General features: G+C 33.6%; 2 protein-coding genes across 2 annotated transcripts; one reads left to right on the forward strand and one right to left on the reverse strand.

Annotated features, from left to right (window-relative positions):
* The first annotated feature begins 6879 nt into the window (after positions 1-6879).
* Positions 6880-11403, forward strand: LOC125821708 (two-component response regulator ARR2-like). The gene is made up of 6 exons (XM_049501093.1): positions 6880-7099; positions 7198-7350; positions 7447-7833; positions 9154-9230; positions 9389-10564; positions 10763-11403. Exons 1-6 carry the CDS (start codon positions 6937-6939, stop codon positions 10832-10834), a joined length of 2028 nt encoding a protein of 675 aa, XP_049357050.1. The 5' UTR covers positions 6880-6936; the 3' UTR covers positions 10835-11403.
* Positions 11404-11726: 323 nt separating this feature from the next.
* Positions 11727-14816, reverse strand: LOC125821709 (COBRA-like protein 7). The gene is made up of 2 exons (XM_049501094.1): positions 14166-14816; positions 11727-13410 (listed from the first exon to the last, which is right to left on the reverse strand). The coding sequence occupies exons 1-2, from the start codon at positions 14698-14700 to the stop codon at positions 11990-11992; spliced, it is 1956 nt and encodes a 651-aa protein (XP_049357051.1). The 5' UTR covers positions 14701-14816; the 3' UTR covers positions 11727-11989.
* Positions 14817-23087: the final 8271 nt, after the last annotated feature.

Consider the following 23087-nt stretch of genomic DNA (forward strand, 5'->3'; position numbering starts at 1 on the left):
ATTAATTTTGGAAGGTGTTTTATTTTAATCATCTTCTCATTTTGTCCTTATCAACACATGTCTTCTCCATCACTTACCTCCGAACACCTCCTCTCTTATTTATTCTTGTGAGTCACTCTACTTTTCTTTGTCCACTATTACTTCAGTCATCAACCTAGTACCTTTTCAAAGAAGTTCTATTAGATCCATCAAATTGTTTGACCTATTCTCTTATTTTAATTTCTTATAAAGTGGATCTCTCCACTTTTTAGTCTCTGCTTCTGAATTTTTTTCTTTTGAACAAGCTACTCAGGATAGTGTCTATGAAACATGAAATTTAAGCTCTCGATGACATCACATTTGGTAGGTCATTGATTAACTACTTACATGTAAGACTCTTATTGGTGTAAGTGAGTTTACAAAATTAATTATAAGTCTGATAATAGTGTTGAAAAATAAGGTTAAATTATTAGCTAAAAACTTCACACAGTAACAAGGTTTGAATTATCATGATACCCTTTCAATTACATATTTTGGGAGCATCGAATCCATTTGTATTATTACCATCCTATGTTGAACTTGTTGACAATGTCTTCAAACTTCTAGGAAAACTTTGCTTTAGCCTCAATATTCTTAGGAAGATCTTTCTCTGTTGATTATATATACGGAAGTTCACCTTAGAGATCTCTTTAAGATAAATGCTTCTGAGTTGCCTCTTGACGTTCTACAATGTTATACGTCACCCAAAAATAGAAAAATTCTCACAACACTTTAATAACAACCCTATAAACAACTTTGACTTCAATAGTTCTTACTTCTCATTTGGCTAACAACAACAAATAAGACACAAGTACCCCCTAGATTATGATTGAAATGTAACACCTTGGATTTCGAAAGAACTAAAGAGAAGTTTGTGTGAATCCAACAACAACAACAAAAACAACAAATGATAAGGCACAAGTACCCCTCTAGACTATGATTGAAATGTAACACCTCAGATTTCGAAAGAACTAAAGAGAAGTTCATGCAAGTCCAACAAAACCAACAACAACAACAACAACAAAGGATAAGGCACAAGTACCCCCCTAGACTATGATTGATATGTAACACTTTGGATTTCGAAAGAACTAAATAGAAGTTTGTGCGAGTCACCATCCGTTTCTAGTTTTGGGTCAAATTCAATCAACCATATCTTTTAGCACATAAAGAATTAAGTGTCCTATGAGCTATCAAATTGAATGTATTTGAGTCCTCTTTCCAACGCCACATAGTTTGCAAAATTTCAAGATCGGAGTAAAAAGTTATGCCTGTTTGAGTGAAACCTCTCTATTTAAGGCATTTCATCCATTTTAGAAAAGGGTATTTTTCTCTTTTCCTTTTCCCACTAGGATTAACACGTTTTGCTTCACCCAATTAAGGGTCTAATCAGATGCTAAACCATTCTTTGTTGTTCCTAAACACTTAGAAAAAATAAGAGAAGAGTTCAAGAGGAGAAAGAGCTAGGTTTTGAGCGTTCGTTAAGATCCCATCAATTTTCACCAAGAACATTGTTCTTTCAAGGTATGTAACTTGTTCTTACTCACGCCATACATCTAATTCATCCTTGAATTTTTCCATGAAATTGTTATATTAAGAGATTCTTGAGTAGTTCTTGATTTTAGTTTCATTCTTTAACAATGGAGGTTTTGAGTTTCTTGAGTATGAGTTGTGATTCTTGAAGGGATTGTATGAAATTTCTATGAATTTGTGTTGGGGGTAGAGAATCAAGAGGGGTTTAGGAAGAATTACTCAATTCTAAATGAGTTAGGACCCTAAATTGAGAAGAAAAATTCATCGGTTTTCTGGGTAGGGGCTAAGGTGGCACGCCAAGGCTGAACTTCAGAAGTTCAGGCCTTGGGGTGACGCGTCACTCAGTATGTCATGGTCGCCTGATCCTTTTTATTTTCGTGCTTCTTTCCAAACATGTTCCTTTGAATCGTGACTACGTTCTCCTCTTTGTATTAGCTCGTAAAGGCTTCATTAGTCGTTGAGAGATTCTACATGTACAAGTCATATGTCTTAATTCATATTCCAAACTAAAGTGAGTTTAAGAGTAAAATACAAGAGCTTTTATTGAGTTGATTTTGATTTCTTGAGTTCTGAGTATTGAGTTTCATATATTGTCATTGAGATTTTTGAGTTGATTCGTTCATATCTATATTTCAGCATGAACTCTATATTGAGTTATAAATCTTGAGAATCTTTTAAAGCCTATATTTGTGTTTTAAACTGGTTTTTTGAGGAAAGTTTAAAGAGGCATTTTGAGTAAAGTTTAAGGGAACTAAGTATTTCTCAAATGTATCATTTTTACATTGAGAAAAGAGAAATTTTGATTTCTAAAAGAGTTTCTGAGTTCAAAGATAGGGAAAGACATAAATTCACCCCCAAACTTGTCTCGAAAAGTCAATGACACGCTTAAACTAATATAGTGACCTATTACACACCTCTGCTACTAAATAGTGAATTTTTTTACCCCCTAAGACGTGTAGCACCACTCTCACAATGGGAGGTGTATCACACTTGCGTCACATCAATGCCATGTCATTGCCACATCAGATGCCATGCCAAATTTTTACTAAAATTCTCCATATCATTCAATTGTTTCTTCTTCAATGAACACCACCATGAAATCACTACCATTGCCACCACATTACTACCAAATCTATATATTTCACCATGAAAATCAAAATAGTCATCATAAATTTCACCACCTACGATCAAATCCACCATCAAAATCATACTATCACCATTATCCCCACAAAAATTATAAAGATCCACAACAAAATTTGACACTCATAAACAAACTCATCACCAAAATTACATCATCACCATCAAAATATACAAACCCACCACCAAATATCACTACCACCATTGTCAATTTCAAAATTTTCTTCTCCATCACCTTCAATTCCCATTTCTTTGTCACCCCACGCCAACAAATCCATCATTATATTTTATTTTTTAAACTTAATCATCAATTTTATCAACCACCAACAAAGCTGAAGAGAAAAATCAAATATAATGAAAATGGTGAAATCGAATAAGCATTAAAATAGGATATGATGGAGGGTGGGGTTTGGTGGAGGTATAGTGGGGTGGATGGAAATTGGGTATGAAAAAAAAATAAAGAAGAAGAAGAAGAAGATGGTTGCCTGTGAAGAAGAAGAGGCGTTGGGTGGGAGGTGGAGGGTGGGGGTAGGGTGATAGTAAAAAGAAAAAATTAATTTATCTTTTTTACCTTATTAACTGTCAAACGCGCTTTTCTTTTATTATTTTTTTTATTTTTTGCACGTCAGTTTTAGGGGGTAAAAAAAATCATTTTTAAATAGTAAATGTGTGTAATAGGCCGTCATGATAGTTTAAGCGTGTAACTGACTTTTCGAGACAAGTTCAAGGGTGAATTTATGCCTTTTCCCTCAAAGATATTTCCAAGCAGTTACCTCTTTTAAGAGGATAATTTGAGCAATTATCTCAAACAAGAGAAAGACTATGTTTTATACATTTGATCATGAGTATATATTATTAGGAGTAGTATTGAGCACCAATATGGGGATGAATTCAGACAACTCAAATTTCTCATAAACCATGTAGCCAACATGGGTAAAGGATCATATTTTTTAGATGAATCCTTAGTGCCTTCGGGCAGAGCTTAGTGGATCCACTTAGTTGATGTGTTCTATACCCCGGCAAGGTATATGACAGTTTTGGCAGCATGAGCAAGACGTTGTATCATCACGTAGCTCATAGTGATAGTTGTCGGTTAGAGTATCTCCCAAATAGAGGTAAAATTATATTTTTATCATATCACTTATTATGTTGAGTTTCAGAGATGAGTAAGTGTTTTTGTAAAGTTTTAAATGATTTCATTCCCGTAATCTTTTACATTCAATTGAGTTTATGTTTTATCTATTATAGTCTTATCAGTTCAGTTATTTGCTATTCAACTATATTACAAACTCGTACATTCAATGTACTAATGTCATTCGACCTGCATCTTTTTATGATGTAGATACAGGTTCTTAAGATCCTCAATAAGAGTCTATTGAGAACACTCCATTTGCTCGTCAGCTTTTGAGTAAGACCTCCTTGCTTCTGGAGGACTCTAGTTTTATGAGTTGTTGTAGTAGTTTCCTTGAGGAGTCGTGGGTCTTGTCCCGACACTCATCTTTGTATAGTAGAGACTTCATAGATAGACAATTTTGGAGATTCTTTTAGTTTTCAAATGCTTTATTTAAAACTTATGTTTCATACTCAATATATTCAGCAAAGTTTTGAGATTCACTAAAATGTTTTTGAACGTTTCTTTCAATTGATGTTTATGTATGCTTGAGTTAGTCTTTCGCTTATAGTTAGCCAGGATGAGGGTTCCCTTAGGGAACACCAATGGTTCTCGAGTGCCGGTCACGTCCAGGGTGTAGGCTCGGGTCGTGACATGAAATTTTAGAGACACACCTTAACTAAGCTAATGTCCTATTACCCCCACGAATTCTTTTTTTTTTTAAAAAATTTTTATACATCTTTTGACTTATGTGACACTCTGTGACTCCACGTAGTTGAGGAACGTGAGAGATATTTGTATGCCATGTAAGCCAAAAAGGTGTACAAAATTACAAATAAAAAATATGTTTGAGGAGTAATAGAACCTTAGCTCAAAGGCTCTCTTGGAAATCAAAGTTTCCTCTCTTGCTTAATTGTGAAAACATTTACTCTTTACTGGAAAACTAGCTCAAATATTCTTTTGGAAATCAAAGTTTTCTTTCTTGCTTAAATGTGAAAACATTTTACTCTTTGGGAATGCATAGTCCCCGATATACTCTTTTGAAGAAATGAACTTCAATCTTTACTCTTTACTCAACTCAAAACTCAAGTCTTAAAACAAAGTTAAAACGTTTGTAAAAGACTTTTGGAAAACTCTATGAACTTCTCTTGACTTGACTCTTAACTTTCCTTGAATTGAATTATGGATTTAAGACCCATGATCTCATGTTATTAATGATTTAATGTTGTTTAGACGTACCTTAGAGTGTAGAAATAAACTAGGAAACATAGGTACATTTCAAGGGAACTAGTACGAAAAGAAGTGGAAAATGGTAGACGGCCTAGCGTCCCTGGCGCTCTGAGTGGCGCGGGGCGCCAGAGGCTGTACTTCAGAACTGAAGTTGGGGCGCACTGGCTGGCGCGGTGCCCCAAGGCCCCAATTATAGAACACCTTCTGGGGTGCTTTGAGTGGCGTGGCGCCTCAGCCCCCTCCCCAGGTGTTTGATGATTTTTCTTGCTCGTTTTTCAACTCTAAACCCTATAAACTCAATTGGGTCTTTCCCCAAACACTTAGATTCGACTACATAATCAAAATATGCAAGAATCTACTCAAAACGACACCTAATTTTATGAATCTAAATCAAGAACTCCTCAACAACTCCAACAATCAAGAACCCAATAGAAACTTCAAACAAATCCATCAAGAACTCAATTTCTAAACCTTCAAGAATCTAAATTCCCTGAAATAAATCATGATTGACGCATGGATGAACTAATCCAATGCTATGTGATCTCACATACCTCATAGGGATCACCCCTTGACGAAATCCACAAGCAAAACCTCAAGAACGATGAACTTTGGCTCTTTCTCCTCTTGCGTTCTTTCTCTAAAAACCCTAGCTTGAATTCTTTGAGTGCGTAAACTGACCAAATTCAGTTTATACCCCTAAGTAATTACCAAAAACGAAATAATTTAATTGGGTAGTGAAAAGACCATAATACCCTTCTAAAATCCGGTTTTGACTTTCCTTATCTAGACAACTCAACTTCAAATGGGCATATCTCCCTCATACAAACTGGAAACTGATCAAACTCAGTGGCGTTGGAAAGATAGTTCAAAGATCTTTCCTACGGTATCTTGTAGCACACCTAACTCATCCTGAGCTAGGAGTTATGGTCGTTTGAAATTGACGCAAAACTCATACTTGACTTAATTTTTTCGTCAAATTTCCAGATTTTTCATTCTTTCTAAAAACAACTCTTTCTAATTCTAGCTCTTTCTAGTTGCGGAGTATTACACCTTGTCCCTAATAATAAAATAACAATAGTCTTTTATTTTGGGATCTGATAATAGAGTGAGTTAATAGATTGGAATTCTTATATTACAGTGGAAAATATTCCCAGCTACTAAGCAAGGACTACTTGAACCTCAAAGAAAAAGAAAAGATAAATAGAATAAAGAAAGAAATAGTTTTTAAAAGTAGTGGATAAAGCATATTCCATTGCATTATTATTAATATTATTACTAACCAATAGGTTAATAAATAGGTGTTCCAGTAGTGTGAAAGAATGATTGTCTTTTACCCAGTTACGCTAAATATGCATACAAAGAATACAGTATTATGCATGTACGATATGATGCTTTATAAAAGTAAAAAAAATCATATAGTAAAATAATATAAATGTAAAATGTAAAATGTAAAATGTAAAATATAAGATTTTGGGCTGGCATGGGGTTACAGAAACTTATGTATGAGCTGGATTCGAAGACCCACTATCAAATATGGAAAGAAAATTAAAATTAAAATTAAAAATATAAATAAAAGAAATCGAAAGAACCATTAAAAGAATAAAATTGTAAAAGTAAGATAAACCCCAAAAAGCAAGTAGAGAAAAAAATTTACATTACACATCCCATAAGAGAAGAAGAGAAAGAAGAGATTGAACTCTCCTTTTGTTGCATAACACAAAAATTTATATATAAATGAGCTTTTAATCTTCTAAAAATTCAATCTTTTAGTATAACAACTTTCTTCTGTCTCTTTCTGTTACAATTTTTTTTTAATGGTTTTTGTTATGTGTGGAGATTGATATCTACTGTTACTACTACTATTTGGGGTTGTTGTGTTGATGTATAGTTGTTGAAATTTGAAAAAAATAATGAATATTGGTAGTGGGTCTGTTCTCAGTTCTACTGGTTCTTGGAAGTCCGGTGATGTGGTTTCCGATCAGTTTCCGGTGGGACTCCGGGTACTTGTAGTTGATGATGACCCTACTTGTTTAAAGATCTTGGAGAAGATGCTCAGGAACTGTCACTATGAAGGTATTAAATTTAATTTGAATATTTATTGGAAATGATTCTAGATCTCTGTTTTTATGTTATTTTAGTGAGATTTAAAGTTCATTTGTATGATGTTTCAGTCACCAAGTGTAATAGGGCTGAGGTTGCACTATCATATCTCCGGGAAAATAAGAATGGTTTTGACATTGTTATAAGTGATGTACACATGCCAGACATGGATGGTTTCAAACTTCTTGAGCACATTGGTCTGGAGATGGACTTGCCTGTTATAAGTGAGTATTCTTGTTTTGTTAAAAACTGTGATGTTCTTAGGTTTATTTGTACTGATTGGTGATTATGACTTTCAATTTTTGTGATTGGTGTTATAGTGATGTCTGCTGATGATAGTAAGGATGTGGTTATGAAAGGAGTTACTCATGGTGCATATGATTATTTGATCAAACCTGTGCGGATTGAGGCACTTAAGAATATTTGGCAACATGTTGTTCGTAAAAAGAAACATGTGGGGAGGGACAATAATTTTGATCAATCAGGAAGTGTGGAAGAGGGAGATCGGCAGCAGAAACAATCGGAGGATGTTGATTACTCATCTTCAGCTAATGAAGGAAACTGGAAAAACTCCAAGAAAAGAAAGGAAGAGGATGAAGAAGGTGAAGAAAGGGATGATACATCCTCACAAAAGAAGCCACGTGTCGTTTGGTCTGTGGAGCTTCATCAACAATTTGTACAAGCTGTGCATCAACTTGGAATTGACAGTATGAACATTTTCGATTCTGTTTGTTATGTTTTTCACTTTTTATCTTGTTAACAACATATTCCCTTGTTGCTCCGTTTGTCTGGATGTTAAATGTTTATTTGCACATGCCATTTAGCATATCTCGTACTTGTATATGGATGAGGTCTCCCTTTGAGTGCCTTTTCAGTACGACCTTACTCGTAAAGATTCCCAGTTTTTGTGTTGTTTGATTTCTGGCAGTGGGAACTGAACAGAGATCTGTGACCATACAACTGGTAGAAAGAGTTCTTTTCAGTTGAATTATTCATTAGCCTAACCTAAATTTTGTCTTTTTTTTTTTGCTTCCTCATGCATTATCCCTTCTTTCTCCCAACCTTTGGTGGACAGTGAAGGGGAAATATCCAAATAGAGAAAGATGCATCTTTCTCTATTTGCAAACTCCAACTAGCTTGAAGTTGAGGCTTAGTTATAGCTGTTGTGACATCTTTTACTATTTATATTCTGTTCAAACTACCTCTTATTCATCTCAACAAATCATGTGAACAAAGGCAAGATGTCCAACTACTCCACCCCGCCTTTGTTCACATGATTACTTCCTCCATTCAATTTCAACTGACAGTTCCCTTGCTGAGATTAAAAAGAGGAAGTTTGAACAGATTATTTAAGTAGTTGAGGGTAACGTCCAATTTTGAGTGAACGTGGGTCGAGGGAGTGGTTTGTTAAAAACACTTGCGCGATAACTTAAGTAGAATAACTAAAGGATGGATTATATGAAATTTATGGTTTAGCCAGGTTAATTTTGGTTTGTTCAGACGTCATTTACTCTGTCATATCAAATTTGTTAAGTGTTATCAAAAGGTTGATATTATTCTATTCATTGTTAGTCCAATCATTTAATCAAATAATTTTGTACCTTTCTTTGAAGGGCTATTGCAGTTGAAGTAGTCAAGAACTAATAGAGAGTATAGTAAGTTAATCGCAACAGAGCATCAATTATAGGTTAAATTTTCTCAGCATGATTTTCTAAAAGAAAGAAGAAAGAAACAATGAAATAAAAGCTGGATGTAATTGGAAGAAAATGATTAGAAGTGTTGGTAAAGAAAACGAAAAAGAATGAAGTTGGCAGAAATGAAAAATGACTAGATAAGATAAATATTCTCGAGTGCCCAAACTTTTTATAGTCTCTCACGATTTAATCTTGTTATAAGGAGTCATATAATTTTGTTGTGCTGTCTTTTACTGTACGACTTGGTTTATGTGAACTCTAGATGAATATTTATCTACATATTTGTTGTGTGTTCGACCACGCTAAACCTTTCAACATTGGATATGAATGCAGAGGCTGTTCCCAAGAAAATCTTGGAACTGATGAATGTTCCTGGACTAACCAGAGAAAATGTTGCTAGCCACCTTCAGGTAATTTAAGACTTCTACTTCTTACCCTTTTACCGTGTCAAGCCCAAGAAGTTTAATAGCACCAAGTCTGTCTTGTACTCGTTTTGCGTTGTGTAGTACAAAAAAGTTTGCCTTATCTCTTTACCCGAGCACTCAATGGTGGCAATCATTTTCTGCAGAAATATCGGTTGTATCTTAGAAGGTTGAGTGGTGTATCGCAGCACCAGAATGGACTGAACAACTCTTTCATGGGACGCCCAGATGCAACCTTCGGAACAATATCTTCCCTCAATGGGCTTGATCTTCAAGCTATTGCTGCTGCTGGTCAAATCCCTGCACAAAGTCTTGCTACCCTCCAAGCAGCTGCCCTTGGTAGATCTGCTACAAAATCTGCCATATCTATTCCCCTAGTAGATCAAAGAAACCTTTTCAGCTTCGAAAATTCCCAGGTGAGATTTCCAGAAGGGCAACAACAACTGAATAATAGCAATAAGCAAATCGACTTGCTGCATGGAATTCCAACCACCATGGAACCAAAGCAGCTTGCAAATTTGCACCACCCTTCCCAGTCCTTTGTGGGTATGAATATGCAAGTAAACTCCATGGCACAACATAACAATTCTGTGATTATGCGAATGCCCCAATCACAACCTACGGCTCAAATGCTATGTGGAGCTAATAATGGCAGTCAAGCTTCGAGGCTTCCATTGTCCATGCAGCAATCTTTGTCATCAGAAGGGATACCTGGTGCGGTCCTAGCACGGTGTCGTATTGTTGACAATGCACGAGCGAGTGTTTACAATCCAGTCTCCCAAGCATCTTCAATGGTAGATTTCTCAGTAAATCAAAGCAAGGAGTTGCAAAACTACAACTTTTCTCTTGGGAGTAATAGTTCAGGGATGTCCACTTTGACTAATCGAGGGATGCTTCAGGAAGAGGTGAATTCTGATATCAAAGGATCTAGAGGTTTCCCTACTAATTATGATATTTTCAACGACCTCCATCAGCCAAAATCGCAGAACTGGGGTTTACAGAATGTTGATTCATCCTTTGACTCATCTCATCACCCAAGTATACAAGGAACTCAGGGTCTCTCATCACAATTGTTACTGCAACAGGGGATTTCTTCAACACACAACAATGGACAAAATAGAAATGGTCCTATTGGGAAACCAATGTACACCAATGGTGAAGAAAGTGGACATACTAATCTTATGGGTGGACAACAACTTAACTATGTCAGTAGGAATATGCTTGCTGTTAAAGCTGAAAGATTTCCGGATGCAGACTATCAGAGTACCAATTTCCCGGAGCAATTTGGACAGGATGACCTCATGAGTGCCTTCCTAAAACAGGTGAGTTCTAATTTGTATACTTGAGCCAAGGGTCTTTCGAAAACAACCTCTCTACCTTCACGAGGTAGTGGTAAGGTTTGCTGCGCTACTTTGTGGGATTTCACTGGGTATGTTTTAACAAATATAGCTTCTTAAATCAATTTTGTAGTTCATGAATTAGATCTCGTTACTAATTTGGATTAATTGCATGTGTGACAGCAAGGAAGTGTTGGACCAGTTGAAACTGAATTTGGCTTCGATGGATACACATTGGATAATCTTCCAGTTTAAGATGTGAACAAAGCTTAGTTGATGTACCTGACAGTTTAAACATATAGGTTGAAGACGCCAGTGTACATAGTTGCTGTTACACCTGAAAATTGCCTATGAACCAAAGTCTCAGTTTTCTATTCAGCTATTGAACTTGGATTCTGGTCTAAAAAGGCGTAGCTGTCGGATGGGAAGTATGGATATCAGATAGATCACAGAAGGGAAAAGAGTTAGCTGTCGGATGATACTAGTGCATAGTGTGCCAAAGGCAAACATGCAAAGTTTTTGCTGGTATTGGTAGGTGATTGTTAGGAGAATCACATTTCGTGGGTGCAGACGTTAGGTGCAGGGATTTTCGTAAACAGGAAGGTCAAGTTCTAACATCAATAATGCAATCTTTTCCCTTTCACTTTCAGGATTGATGTACATATTTCAGTTGAATCACTTATTAGGATAAGTCTGTCGGATTCCTATAGTTGTTCATTGTTTTGCTCCATTTCATGTTTTATTTTTAGGTGGCAGCTCAAACTCTGAGATGTATGTTGTGTATTAGCTAATTCTGTATAGCACACTATCTAAGTTGGGTTTTATACAAATATGACCATCTTTATATTTTTTCCTCCACTTACTGTTAATATCTATCTACAATAGGAGAGAGACCCATATTAAGCCGGCAGCGCTAAATGCTAATCTTAAAAAGTTGAATTCTGGTATAATACATCATAACAGTAAAGGGTAAATGCAATTCCTTCAACAAGTAACTGACATACCCAAATTTTAACAAATTGAACCAAGTGACTTGAGTTTTATATTTCAGACAAACAAACCATGATTCATCTGAGTTGCATACAGACTCGGAACTGTTAGCACACGTCGCTTGTACTAGGAGATTGAGAGAGAGAGAGAAGGATGATGATGAACAAACTGAGGTATTCTTATCTGCTAATTATACAGGTATTAATGTTAAAGTCAAATATTGTCTGGAATGAGAATTCCAGAGTAAGAAATAGTTACAAATCAAAACTTGCCGAAAAAAACCTTGTCCCTGAATACACATTAACATAATCTGACAAACTGATTGAAAGATTGGTCACCAGCATTAAAACCTGGTAGCAGACGCTAAAGAATGAATCAATTGGCAGGTATGAAATGAAGAGAAAACACCACAGCTCACTGCTATTGTCGCACCAACATAAAAACCACAACTGCTGCAAGAATGGAAGTAGTGATAGTGAATGAAGATATTCTAGATGAACTGCTTGTTGGGAGTACCTTTGGCAATGAGCACTCTTCTCCATTGAAGTATAATTTTGTTGGGAACCCATCACCAGCAGCAATGTTGATGTTTGGGATATTCTTCTTTGTGAATGAGATTACTGATTGTTGTTTTCCAGGTACCCGGGGATCCTTCTCTGGATTAGCTCCATCTGCTTCTGCTACTATATAGTTCAAGCCTGGAAGGCCCTGCATGAATATGGTATTATTAACCCCATCTAACATAGTTCCGTTGAATGAATACACTGCATCAAAACCAGCTGCTGCTTTGTCCAATTCCACCGCAGTGAACCAATCAGCAAAAGCAGCGTCCTCCCAGTTGAATATGGTGATCCTGGCAGACCATCCGCCCCTATAGTCTGTGAACAAATGCCAGTTGATGCTTACACCACAGTTATCTCCACATGGCAATGGGTTTGAAACTGGAAGATGATTAATGTCAGCCCAGGCAAGGGACATCTTGGTTCTATTGTCAAATGGAACCAGAAGAGCCTGAGATGGGAGGAGAAGTGCTGGGGCTTTCATGCTACATGTACGAGCAGTATTGGAAGGGCAACCACAGGCGCATGTTGGACAAGGAATGATCGATTCATTGTAGAAAGCAGAGAAAGAAACACAGCATCTGGGGCTAGCTCCTTTTGGCTGGGTGATGTTGCATACAACTTGCCAGCTTGCAAATACTGATGTAGCAGGTAACAATCCACTAGGATCAGGGACTTGGGTGGGGCTTACACGGACTGGAGGTCCACATTTATAATCTGGATTCAGTCTGCCTTCGATCTTCCAATTCTGTGGAGGAGTAAACGAGGAGCGATTGAGATCTGGAGGCATTTTAAAGACATTCATCTGGAATGCTGAAACAGACTTGCTTGGGTCCATAGCAGGTGGCAAGATTGTCCCATTCCGACAACAAAAAGGTATCATTCCCAACTTTGTATCATTGGTCTTTTCCAGCGGCAGATCAATTAGTGTCGGCCTTCTCTGACAGTTCAAACCAGTGGAAAAGTCAAGGTTTTGATAAAATTTTGCCTGTGGCCCAAAAACACACTCAGAAGTATCAACAACAGAGGGATATGCGCCTTTCATTTCCCAAATAAACTCATCCTTCATCCAGTCCCAACTTAGTTTCCAATTATCAAGGCGGCCAAGGGGGTTATGGTTTGCGATGGTAACCTGTGCCCAGTAATTTGAATCATATGTTCTTAGGATATCATACATAATTGTAAGATCCCCATCTTGGCGTGGACTAAATTTCTCACCCAATGTCAGATTTGTCTTGAATTTTTCGTCTTTAATACAGCATACTTGCATAACACTCTTTCCTGAACAGTTAAGCATAGGCAATTCAGATATGCAAAAAGTATAGTTTTTTTTAAAAAAAAAAAAAGAAGAAGAAAATACTAAAAAAGGGCAGGTAGAATTTCCAAATAATACATGTTCTAAACCACTTAGGTTTATCAATGATTCAAGGATAAGCTTGAAATGTCAATGGTTAACCATATTTCCAGGTAACAATTCAAGAAATTTTGCAAACTATCCATTAGGAATTCTAGAGAAGACAGAGTCAAATGACAGCTAATCTTTACGACGTATATACTTCCTTAGAGTTGTCAAGATTCAGACATAATGTTCCATCCAAGTTGACATAGCAATGAACCAAAATCTCCAGAAAGTTATCGGTCTAATACCCGTCTTTATCATTCTCCAATAAATTTAATTTGAAAGTAAAATAGTAGAGGACCCACGATTATTTGGCCAATTGAATGTTAATTTAACCTCCAGCATCATTCATCAAAAACAACAACGAATCAGCTTATGACCATGGACAACAGATCTAAACTAAAGCCATTTCCACTTAGCAAGTACTCTATAAAAATCCATAACTTTGGCCTAAATTTGATAAGTAAAGCAGAAAAACAAAGTTGCATACGAATCAAACATAATTATTCAAACCATGTAATAGAGAATCAAACATAATTATTCAAACCATGTAATAGAGAATTCACATAACCAGACCTACTATTTTTTGTTATTGTAGTAAGAGGTGCAGCAATGAATTTAAATGGAAGATCCGTACCTTGCATAGAAGGTTTAGGGCAAATAAACCCATCATTTTCCAAAGAGATATTCGAGGGCATAGGTACATTAGGAGACCCAACTCCAAACTGGGTACCCACAATTTTGATTTGAGCAGTCGTCTGTGTAGTATCTCCAGCCGTTTCAACAGCAGTCTTAAGATCGGCGGCTGGAAATCCAGCAAAAACAGTACCATTACCAACTAAAGCAGGAAATGATTCCCCATCATCAAGCACAGCATTAGAAGCAGAAACCAAAATCTCATCATGTTGAAATCCAACAAAAACCCTCCATAACTTAAGCTCATCAAGCCCGTTGTTAGTTATACTGAGAATAGACTGAAACTTGTAGGGTTGACGAGCTTTCAAAGTGGGTTTGATTTTAGATCCGGAAGTAAACACATACTGCAAGAATATACCGTTACAGTCATCGGCTGCCGGTGCCGGAGCTTCAGCCACCGGAGTTGTTTGTCCTGCGACTTGAAGGGCGGCAGTGATGATGAGGAGACAGAGAGAGAAAAATGTGGTGACTGCCATGTTGTTTGAATAATGTGGTTTTGGATTCAAAGAGTATAAATATTATATATGTCTGAAAATGTAGTAGTCGTGTGCGTGTACATACATGTATGTGAGAAGAAGGATGAAAACGCGGAGAGGGAAAAAGAAACGAAGACGAAAGGAGTGTAGACAGCTTAGATAAAGCTGTATTAATTTTCTTGTTTTTAGAAAAAGAGTGATTTTGCAAATTTGAAAAAAAAAAGGTTTTTATTTTTATTCCATCTCAGTGATTTCACTTTGATGTCAAAAAGATTTATTTATTTATTTAAACTTTGTGCAAATAAATTAAAATGAAGAGAAGTATGAAATTAGAAAAATCATTTATGGTGATATCGAATATGTTTGACTATATTTTATTAGCAGTATTATTTGTTACAATCAGTAATTTGGAAATGAATTAATTAATGTAATAATGGTAAGGTGGCGTCTGTGAATGGGTAATCAATCTTTGTTTATAGATTAATGTAAATTGTTTATTGTATATTGGATTTGAAAATTTAGAGCGAATGATGAAATAGACGCGAAGTGGAGCCCAGTGTGTTACCGTTGAGAAGAGAACGTTGTTTGATTTTTTCTTTCTATAAAGGAAAGTTGGTAAGGCTGAAAGCGAAATGCTTTCTGTGGGGGCTTTTGATAACTGCATTTTTGACAAAGGACACAAATAAGTTCGGGAACAGGGTGTTAAATGGGCAGGTTGAATTGAAATTAAAAATATTTCTATGTAAAAAGAATAAATTATGAGTGGTTCAAAGATTAAATAGGAAAATGACGTAGTTGAGGTACCTGAAAGGAAAAATCCAACAAGTTTAGGGATCTGTTTATGTATTCAGCCTATGCATTTGCTCTCTCATCGTCTTTTTAGTTATAGTGATAGCATGTTATGTCTGGATGTTACTATTTATCTGTATCGATTATTTATATTTAATTAAATAATTAATTTTAAAAATTAAGAAATTAAAGTAAAATACATATTATTTAATCATAGTTAAGTGTTAAAAAATGAAGGCTTATGTCTTACCTTTCATAAATTTGGTATAAATATTCGATGATGCAAGTGAATTTTTACCTAATTTCAAAATATCCGTTTTAATTTTTAACTCCATATTTTGTTTTATTTTTCTTCAAATTTCAATATAACGCATGTCCAATTGCAAGGTTCCTTTCTCTTGTATCTAATCTCTTCTTCAACTATTTGTCGTCTTATCCTATCAAACATATATGCAGAACTTTTTAAATCAATTTTGAATGAAGTTGTAGACTCAAAGCATAATAAGACAACATATTTAGAATGTTTTAAAGGGAATTAACTATACAATTTGTGTCATTTCATAAACCGAAGAAAAGTAGAAGGCCTTGATTAATTTTGTTGTTCAAATTTTTTGTTAGACTTGGTCCCAATAAAAGCTGATTGACACATTATGGTTAGGAGGAAAAAGAGTAGGATTTGTTTGATTTTTGTGGACTTTATTTTGGGGTGGTGGGGTACCACGTCTTCTTTCTCATGCTTCCTAACATTGCGCCATTGAACATGCCAAATCCAATACAAATATTCTTTTCATGTTATAAATAATAACAAAATATTATTTCCTCCGTCTAAATTTATGTGACATATTTCATTTTTTAAGAGTCAAACAATTTAAGTTTGATTGAGAATTTACTCAAGAAATATTTAATTTTTTTGAAATGAAATTTATATAGTTATAAACTACGTAAAAAGTACTATAAGTCATAATAATTGACAATCTAAAATATTTAAAAGATATATGAAAAAAAATTACGGTTAAAGATGGACTTGTTTGAATCTCAAAATACGAAATGTGTCACATAGCACAAATGGAATAATATAATAAAAAGATACGGCCAAAGAAGTTGGGTTGGAGGGGGAAGGAGATTTTTATTTTCCTTCAAACTGATATATAAATGAATTGAATTGACTATCTATTAGTAGAATAACATAAGCTATTGAGCTACGGTGTATTTATAATGATTTCCCTTGAATGTTCATTAATATACAATATATCCCGCTAAAATCTTACTAGAAATTTCGAAATTTGTGTTTTTGTAGGTATAATTTTTTTAATTTAACGTTGTGTTATGGACATGTATTTTGTTTGGATATGTATTTTAAAATTGAAGTTTTGCGAGTGAAAATGATTTCTCCCCAAAATAAACCCATACTAATTTTTGGGAGTTTTGAAAATATTTTGAACTTAAAGTTTGAAATCTAATCAAATTTCATAACAAACAGATATTTGAAAATAATTTTTTAAAATTTAATTCGAAATCTATGACCTAGGTTAGATAAATTCACGACATATAAAAAAATTATTACGTGCAATTGCTGAAAGTAATTTTACTGTAAATTTGAGAGGCAAACTCCACTAGTGTCCATCTTATACATTTTCATCTTTCATTTTGTTTCATCCTCTCGAATCTTTCTTGAAAAAATTATTTATGCCTCCAGCATCAAGAGTTCAAGGCTAGATTAATTTCTTAAATTAATTACATATGAAATCATAGATTATAAATAAAATAAAGAGATAAATGTCAAAAACACACCTAAACTATCCCATTTTTTTGAGTTTCATACCTAAACTATTGAGAGTGTGAGTTTCATACCTAAACTATCATTTTTTAGTTTGAGAAACACACCCCAGTGGTGTGTGTAATGCATTCTCTCTTTTATTTTGAAAAAACCTTGACACATGACATTCCACATGGATAAAATATTTCACCTTGATAAAAATTAAATAATAAACTATTAATATTAATTAAAAATGAAATATTAAAGTATTACTATCCATAAAAAAAAATTATTTTTAATTTTTTTTTTACCCACTCCACCACCTCCTCTACGTACCCACCCCCCCCCTCCCCCAAAAAAAATTGATATTTTTTTATTTTATAAAAAGTAAAAATTCTACCCCATTCTAACCCTCCGGTCCTTTTTTTTTTTTTTTTTTTTTTACATTTTTCTCATTTTGTGTTAGATATGTATGTACATATATTTTTAGATTTTTTTTTTACTAGTGTACGAATATAACATAAATAAATTAAAACTTAAAAAAAGTCTTACGATGGCAAGTAAAAAATATTTTCGATATGTACATATTTAACACTAAATGAGAAAAAAATTGGAAGCGGAGGGTTATGTGGTGAGAGTAGAATTTTTTTTTTAAAAAAATAAAATAATATCTAAATTAGTATTTGAAAAGGGGGGAGGGAGAGGAGATGAAGTAAAAAAAAAGTACTTTTATAAAAGAAATTTAAACAAAAAAAAATGGCCGGGGGTTGGGGGGAGGGGGTGAGAAAAATATTTTACATTTTATTTTATAAAAGAAATATTATTTTTTTGGATAATAATTTTTTAATTTTAAATTTTAACTAATACTAATAATTTATTTAATTTTTGTCAAAGTTGAATATTTTGTCCATATGGAGTGTGATGTGATAATTTTTTTAAATAAAAGAGAGTGTGTATTACACACACCATGATGAGAGTGGTATAACAGATATATGTGTGTTTCTCAAACTAAAAAATGATAGTTTAGATCTGAAACTCACACTCTCAATAGTTTAGATCTGAAACTCACACTCTCAATAGTTTAGGTATGAAACTCAAAAAAATGGTATAGTTTAAGTGTGTTTTTGACACTTATCTCTAAAATAAATCATATTACCCTTAATTATCAGGATATAAACACTCTATATTGTCATCATATAATAATTTACGTTTTCTAATACATATTTTTTTTTCGACAAAAAATATCTGAGTTCGACCTTCACAAAGACATACTTCACACAAAAATGTGCGATTTTTCAACTTCAATTGCCTACGTCTAATGTTGTGGCCAAAGCGATAAATTTGTAAGAAAATTTTAATATCAAATATAAACTAATCAAAGGAAAAATTACATAAATACACAACTTAAGATATTATAATTTCTAAAATTTCTTACTATTTAAAAAAATTACAAAACCCTTATCAGATACATCCCTATTCCCTCTGGATACATCTCTCTCCTCTCGGATACATCCCTCCCATTGAGTAATTTATCATTTACAATGTATCGGACAACTAAGAAATGTATTTGAGAGCAATGAAAGATTCAAAATTTTTATAATTGGAGAAAATTCCGAGGTAGAATGTAATTAACTCCCGAATGTACGAAATTTATATAAGTTTCCCTAAATTAAATGGCGATCTTAAAAAAAGATATTTTTACACTTAGACCTTTTGCGTTATCAATTTGGGCTAGTGTATTGGGCTTTGAGGCCTGCAATGAGGCCCTTCTTCTCAGTAATTCTAAAAAATTTGACACTTTCCTTATCCTAATCCGATCTAGTAAATGACATATTTAACTAGGTATAAGTTAATCAAAGCTGCTAATCAGTATTACTTCAAAATTATTTTTTCATTCCCTTTTTCATCAACTTTTCATCTATTCACTAAATCATTTCCTACATAATCAAAATATGAATATTAAAGTAAACAAGACATACTTAAATACATGTACTTCTTATTTAGTCACTGCATTATATAGTAATATTTTTATCTCTTAGTGATCTCCAAAAATCACTATTTTTATGAATATGAGATACACATAAAAGAAGTGTAACACTGTTATACATGAATATACACCGTTGCATATGGTGATATACATAGTTATATATGTGTTGTCTATTACAAGTTTCAGTGATACATATATGTTAGCTCTATGGGCTCGAGCCCAGATCCAGAGGTGGTGGCAAAACTCGCCGCAGAGTTCAGGAGCAACACCTATATACAACACCCAAAGAATATTTTTATTTTTATTTTTTCAAAGTTTGGGCTCAACAAGTGAAGCCTTCAAAAAATTGGAGTCATTGGATCAAAAGATGATGAATGATTGAGATTGAATTTGAACCATATATAGTTAATTGGACCAAGTTGAAAGTTGATTTCAAATCGGTCTATCAGAATTGTGCCATATTCTCCTTTTTCGTTTTAATGAATACATATCAAAACAAAAACTAAAAAAAAACTTAAATAAGAGAAATTATTTTATTAACAAAAAAGGGGGAGGGATAAACTAAAAATTGCACAAAATAAGCAAAGATATATATTTTGTAGGAGTAATTAAATACATCAAAGATTAAGTGTTCATAATAATAGTTGTATATGTGTTGTATGTAGCCTGGTGCTACTTGTGTGCTAAATGACTCAACTTTTACATGTTTTCATGTGTATTGCTACTTACTATGTGCTCAGCTTATCAATTTATGACTTGTTAGTAGACACAATCTTTTAAGTTTATTGGTGTTACATTTTATATCAGTTTAGAAAATAGATATAATTTTTTTTTTTTAAAATGGTGAGAATTTAATTATTATGATACTTAGTATACATTAGTTTACGATTCACTCTTTGGGTAGCTTTAATTAAGTCGAATGTCAATCATGTCTCACCTCAATTTTGGGCATGACAAGTTGGCAACGTTCAAGACAATTCAATTTATGGTGTGTTAGGGTCTTAGAGAATCATGAGTCATGATGTAGAGTCCTATTTATGAATATGTAGTGTACCATATTTATAATTTAGAGGCGGCTACGGAACATATTAAGACAATTTCACCTTGTTGACTCTTGTATAATGTGTTAGAACTTAAAGTAAGAATCTTACTGCTTTCACTATTGGTTCTGCGAGTGATTGTAAGAATCTTATAGTTTGTTGACCAATGATGAAAATTAGAGCCGTCAAAATGGGCTTAAGTCCATGGGATTGGCCCAATCCAACCCGTTATTGGGGTAAGGTTGGGATATGATTTTTGAAACTCATTTAAAATTTGGGCTTATAAGCCCAAATCATATATGCCCTTGGCCCTTGAGGCTGGATAAGGGCCGGGCTGTTGTCGGTCCATGGGCCAAAACTATTTATTTAAGGGTAACTTACAACAATCTCACTAGTATATGAGTTAATTGCTTAAATACATGTTATATTGTAATATTATGAATCTTACCAAATTTTGGTACGTCTAAATACATGTATCTCGGGATACATGGACTCAAAATTAAGTTAATTTGTTCTATATATACTCTATACAAGTAGATTTGCATGTATCTGACAAATCTTGCACCCTCACCTCCTTCCCATCTCACTCGCCACTCTCTTATCTCGCTCGTGTATTTGGGATGCATCACTCCAGATTCATGTATCTCACGTATCTAGTTTCCTAGATACATGCTAATCACACTAGATCTTTTGCTAGTGTTATTGAAACAACACCATTGTTTGTCATATTTGATTTGAAAATTTTGTCATTTTATTGATGTTATAAAATTTTAAGTTTGAAAAAAAATTAAGGGCTAGCCCGCCCCAACCCTCGGCACTTCTAGGGTTGGGTTGGGTTGAGCATTTTCAGGCCCTTCCAAATGAAGGGCCAATCCACCCTCGCTCATCAAATTTCTTGGCCCACGAAGCTTAGGCTGGGCCAACCCTTTATGACAACTCTAATGAAAATATAACTCTAAACTAGCATAAATTAAAAACTAAATTATGATAAATTAGGTATTTAGGTTTTTAAAAATAATATTTCCTTGAAGTATTTATTAACAAGAGGATTGTAAAAGACTTTCACATCAGTTATTTAAAGGATGTGTGGCCTCTTTAAGATGACATGAACACTTTTTATTTTTAAAATTAATTTTTTAGTTAAATTAAACTCAAAATTCACCACAAAAATAATATAATTCTATATTGACACTGTAATAATATATATATCTATGTGAGGTACATGAACTGTACAAGAAAAGTGTTTACTACTGGAAAAAATAAAAATGCAATTGCTTTTTAACACCAAAAAAATAAACTGTTTGGCTATTCAAATACTACTTAAGAAGTTGGAAAATGATAAGTGTCCATACAGGAGTGTTGAAAAGAGTGGGTCTATTTTGAAGTCGTCTTTAATTTTTGTCCTTAAATTAATGATCTTTAATTCATGTTTTAAGCATTTGAACTTTTTAAGTAAAAAATAAGTGGTCAAAAATACCATTGACACCAAAATAATAAATAATTTTTCGCTCGACATAAGCTTATATTTTCATATTATAATATATCACACATTATGTCGTACTGTATAACTTAATTCCTACTGAACCTATGTCCAGTGAGACAAAAGTTCTATTCACAAATTATATCGTAAAAGGCATAACAAATTATGTCATATTATATAACTTAATTCCGGCAAAACTTATATTGTGTGAGATAAATGTTTAATTTTAAAACCCACTTATTATATCACAAAAGCCATAACTTAATTTTCTTTTCTTTTATATAACACAACCAAACATGATTAATTAATTAGTAGTATAAAATAACATGTGCTGATTGTATAAAACAAGGTGTGCTGATAGTGAAAAATATTAAGATATGTCTTAAGTAACGGTAGCTTGATCCATTAATGACGATGAGGACGTGTAACATGATACAATTAATGAGTCAAATATAATGAAACTCCACTTCTAAACAAATTAAATACTGTTTTTTTTTCTTTTCTGATTGTGATTTGAGACCTAACAATACATTATAATAGCGTCACATATCATTGGTACCTTCATCACTTAAATTTTCTATAACTATTAAATAATGGATTTTATGTTGGTAAACGAATAGGACCGTTGTACTTGTATATATCTACAACGTCTCTTTTGTGGACACACACATTCATCATTTTTTTGTTTAAATTTATTTATCTGATTTTAATTTGATACAATTTTTTTAAAAAATAAATAAGACTTTTTAATTTTAATGGTATTAAACTAAACATACTTAGAATATACCCAAAAATTTGTCATTAAAAAGAAAAATAAGAAAAACAAATTAAAACTGGAGAAATATGAATTTACTTGCATCTATTGCAAAATATTGCACTTGTCCAAATTTAACTATATATCTCCATTTATTTAGGTCACTATCTCAGCAATTGGATGTTTGTTGTGACTCTGAAAGAATGGGGTTGAGGATAGGTTTATCTTGTGAACTGGTCAGCTTTAATGGTAGGTAGGTTAAGATTATTTAAGTTGGTGTTTGATCATAAAATTTAAATATTTTTGGTAAGTTATTTTTTCTTGAAAGTTAAGAGTTAAGTTTTATCATGCATTTGATCATAGATTTTGGGAGAAATATTTGACTTTAAAAAAAAAAGATGATTGATATCCATAAGTTCTAAAAATTATTAAAAATTTATAAGTTTGTATTATCATTTTATAATGAAAATGTTTCATGAAAAGCTACGATAACGAACGTAATTGGTATGGATTTGAAAAAGAGAAAGAAAATAAAAGAAAAACACCATTAATTGTATACGAAAAACAACAACTACTACTAC

This window comes from Solanum verrucosum, unplaced genomic scaffold, assembly GCF_900185275.1.
Source record: "Solanum verrucosum unplaced genomic scaffold, falcon-dt-bn FXZP01000213.1, whole genome shotgun sequence".
Classification (NCBI taxonomy): domain Eukaryota; kingdom Viridiplantae; phylum Streptophyta; class Magnoliopsida; order Solanales; family Solanaceae; genus Solanum; species Solanum verrucosum.

What these genes read in the sequence shown, in the direction of transcription:
- LOC125821708 (XM_049501093.1), top strand. Translation starts at nt 6,937, where the DNA reads ATGAATATTGGTAGTGGGTCTGTTCTCAGTTCTACTGGTTCTTGGAAG. An exon ending in ATGTTGCTAGCCACCTTCAG is followed by an intron (nt 9,231 to 9,388) that starts GTAATTTAAGAC and finishes CATTTTCTGCAG; the next exon opens with AAATATCGGTTGTATCTTAG. An exon ending in TGAGTGCCTTCCTAAAACAG is followed by an intron (nt 10,565 to 10,762) that starts GTGAGTTCTAAT and finishes CATGTGTGACAG; the next exon opens with CAAGGAAGTGTTGGACCAGT.
- LOC125821709 (XM_049501094.1), bottom strand. Translation starts at nt 14,700, where the DNA reads ATGGCAGTCACCACATTTTTCTCTCTCTGTCTCCTCATCATCACTGCC. An exon ending in CCCTAAACCTTCTATGCAAG is followed by an intron (nt 13,411 to 14,165) that starts GTACGGATCTTC and finishes TTAACTGTTCAG; the next exon opens with GAAAGAGTGTTATGCAAGTA.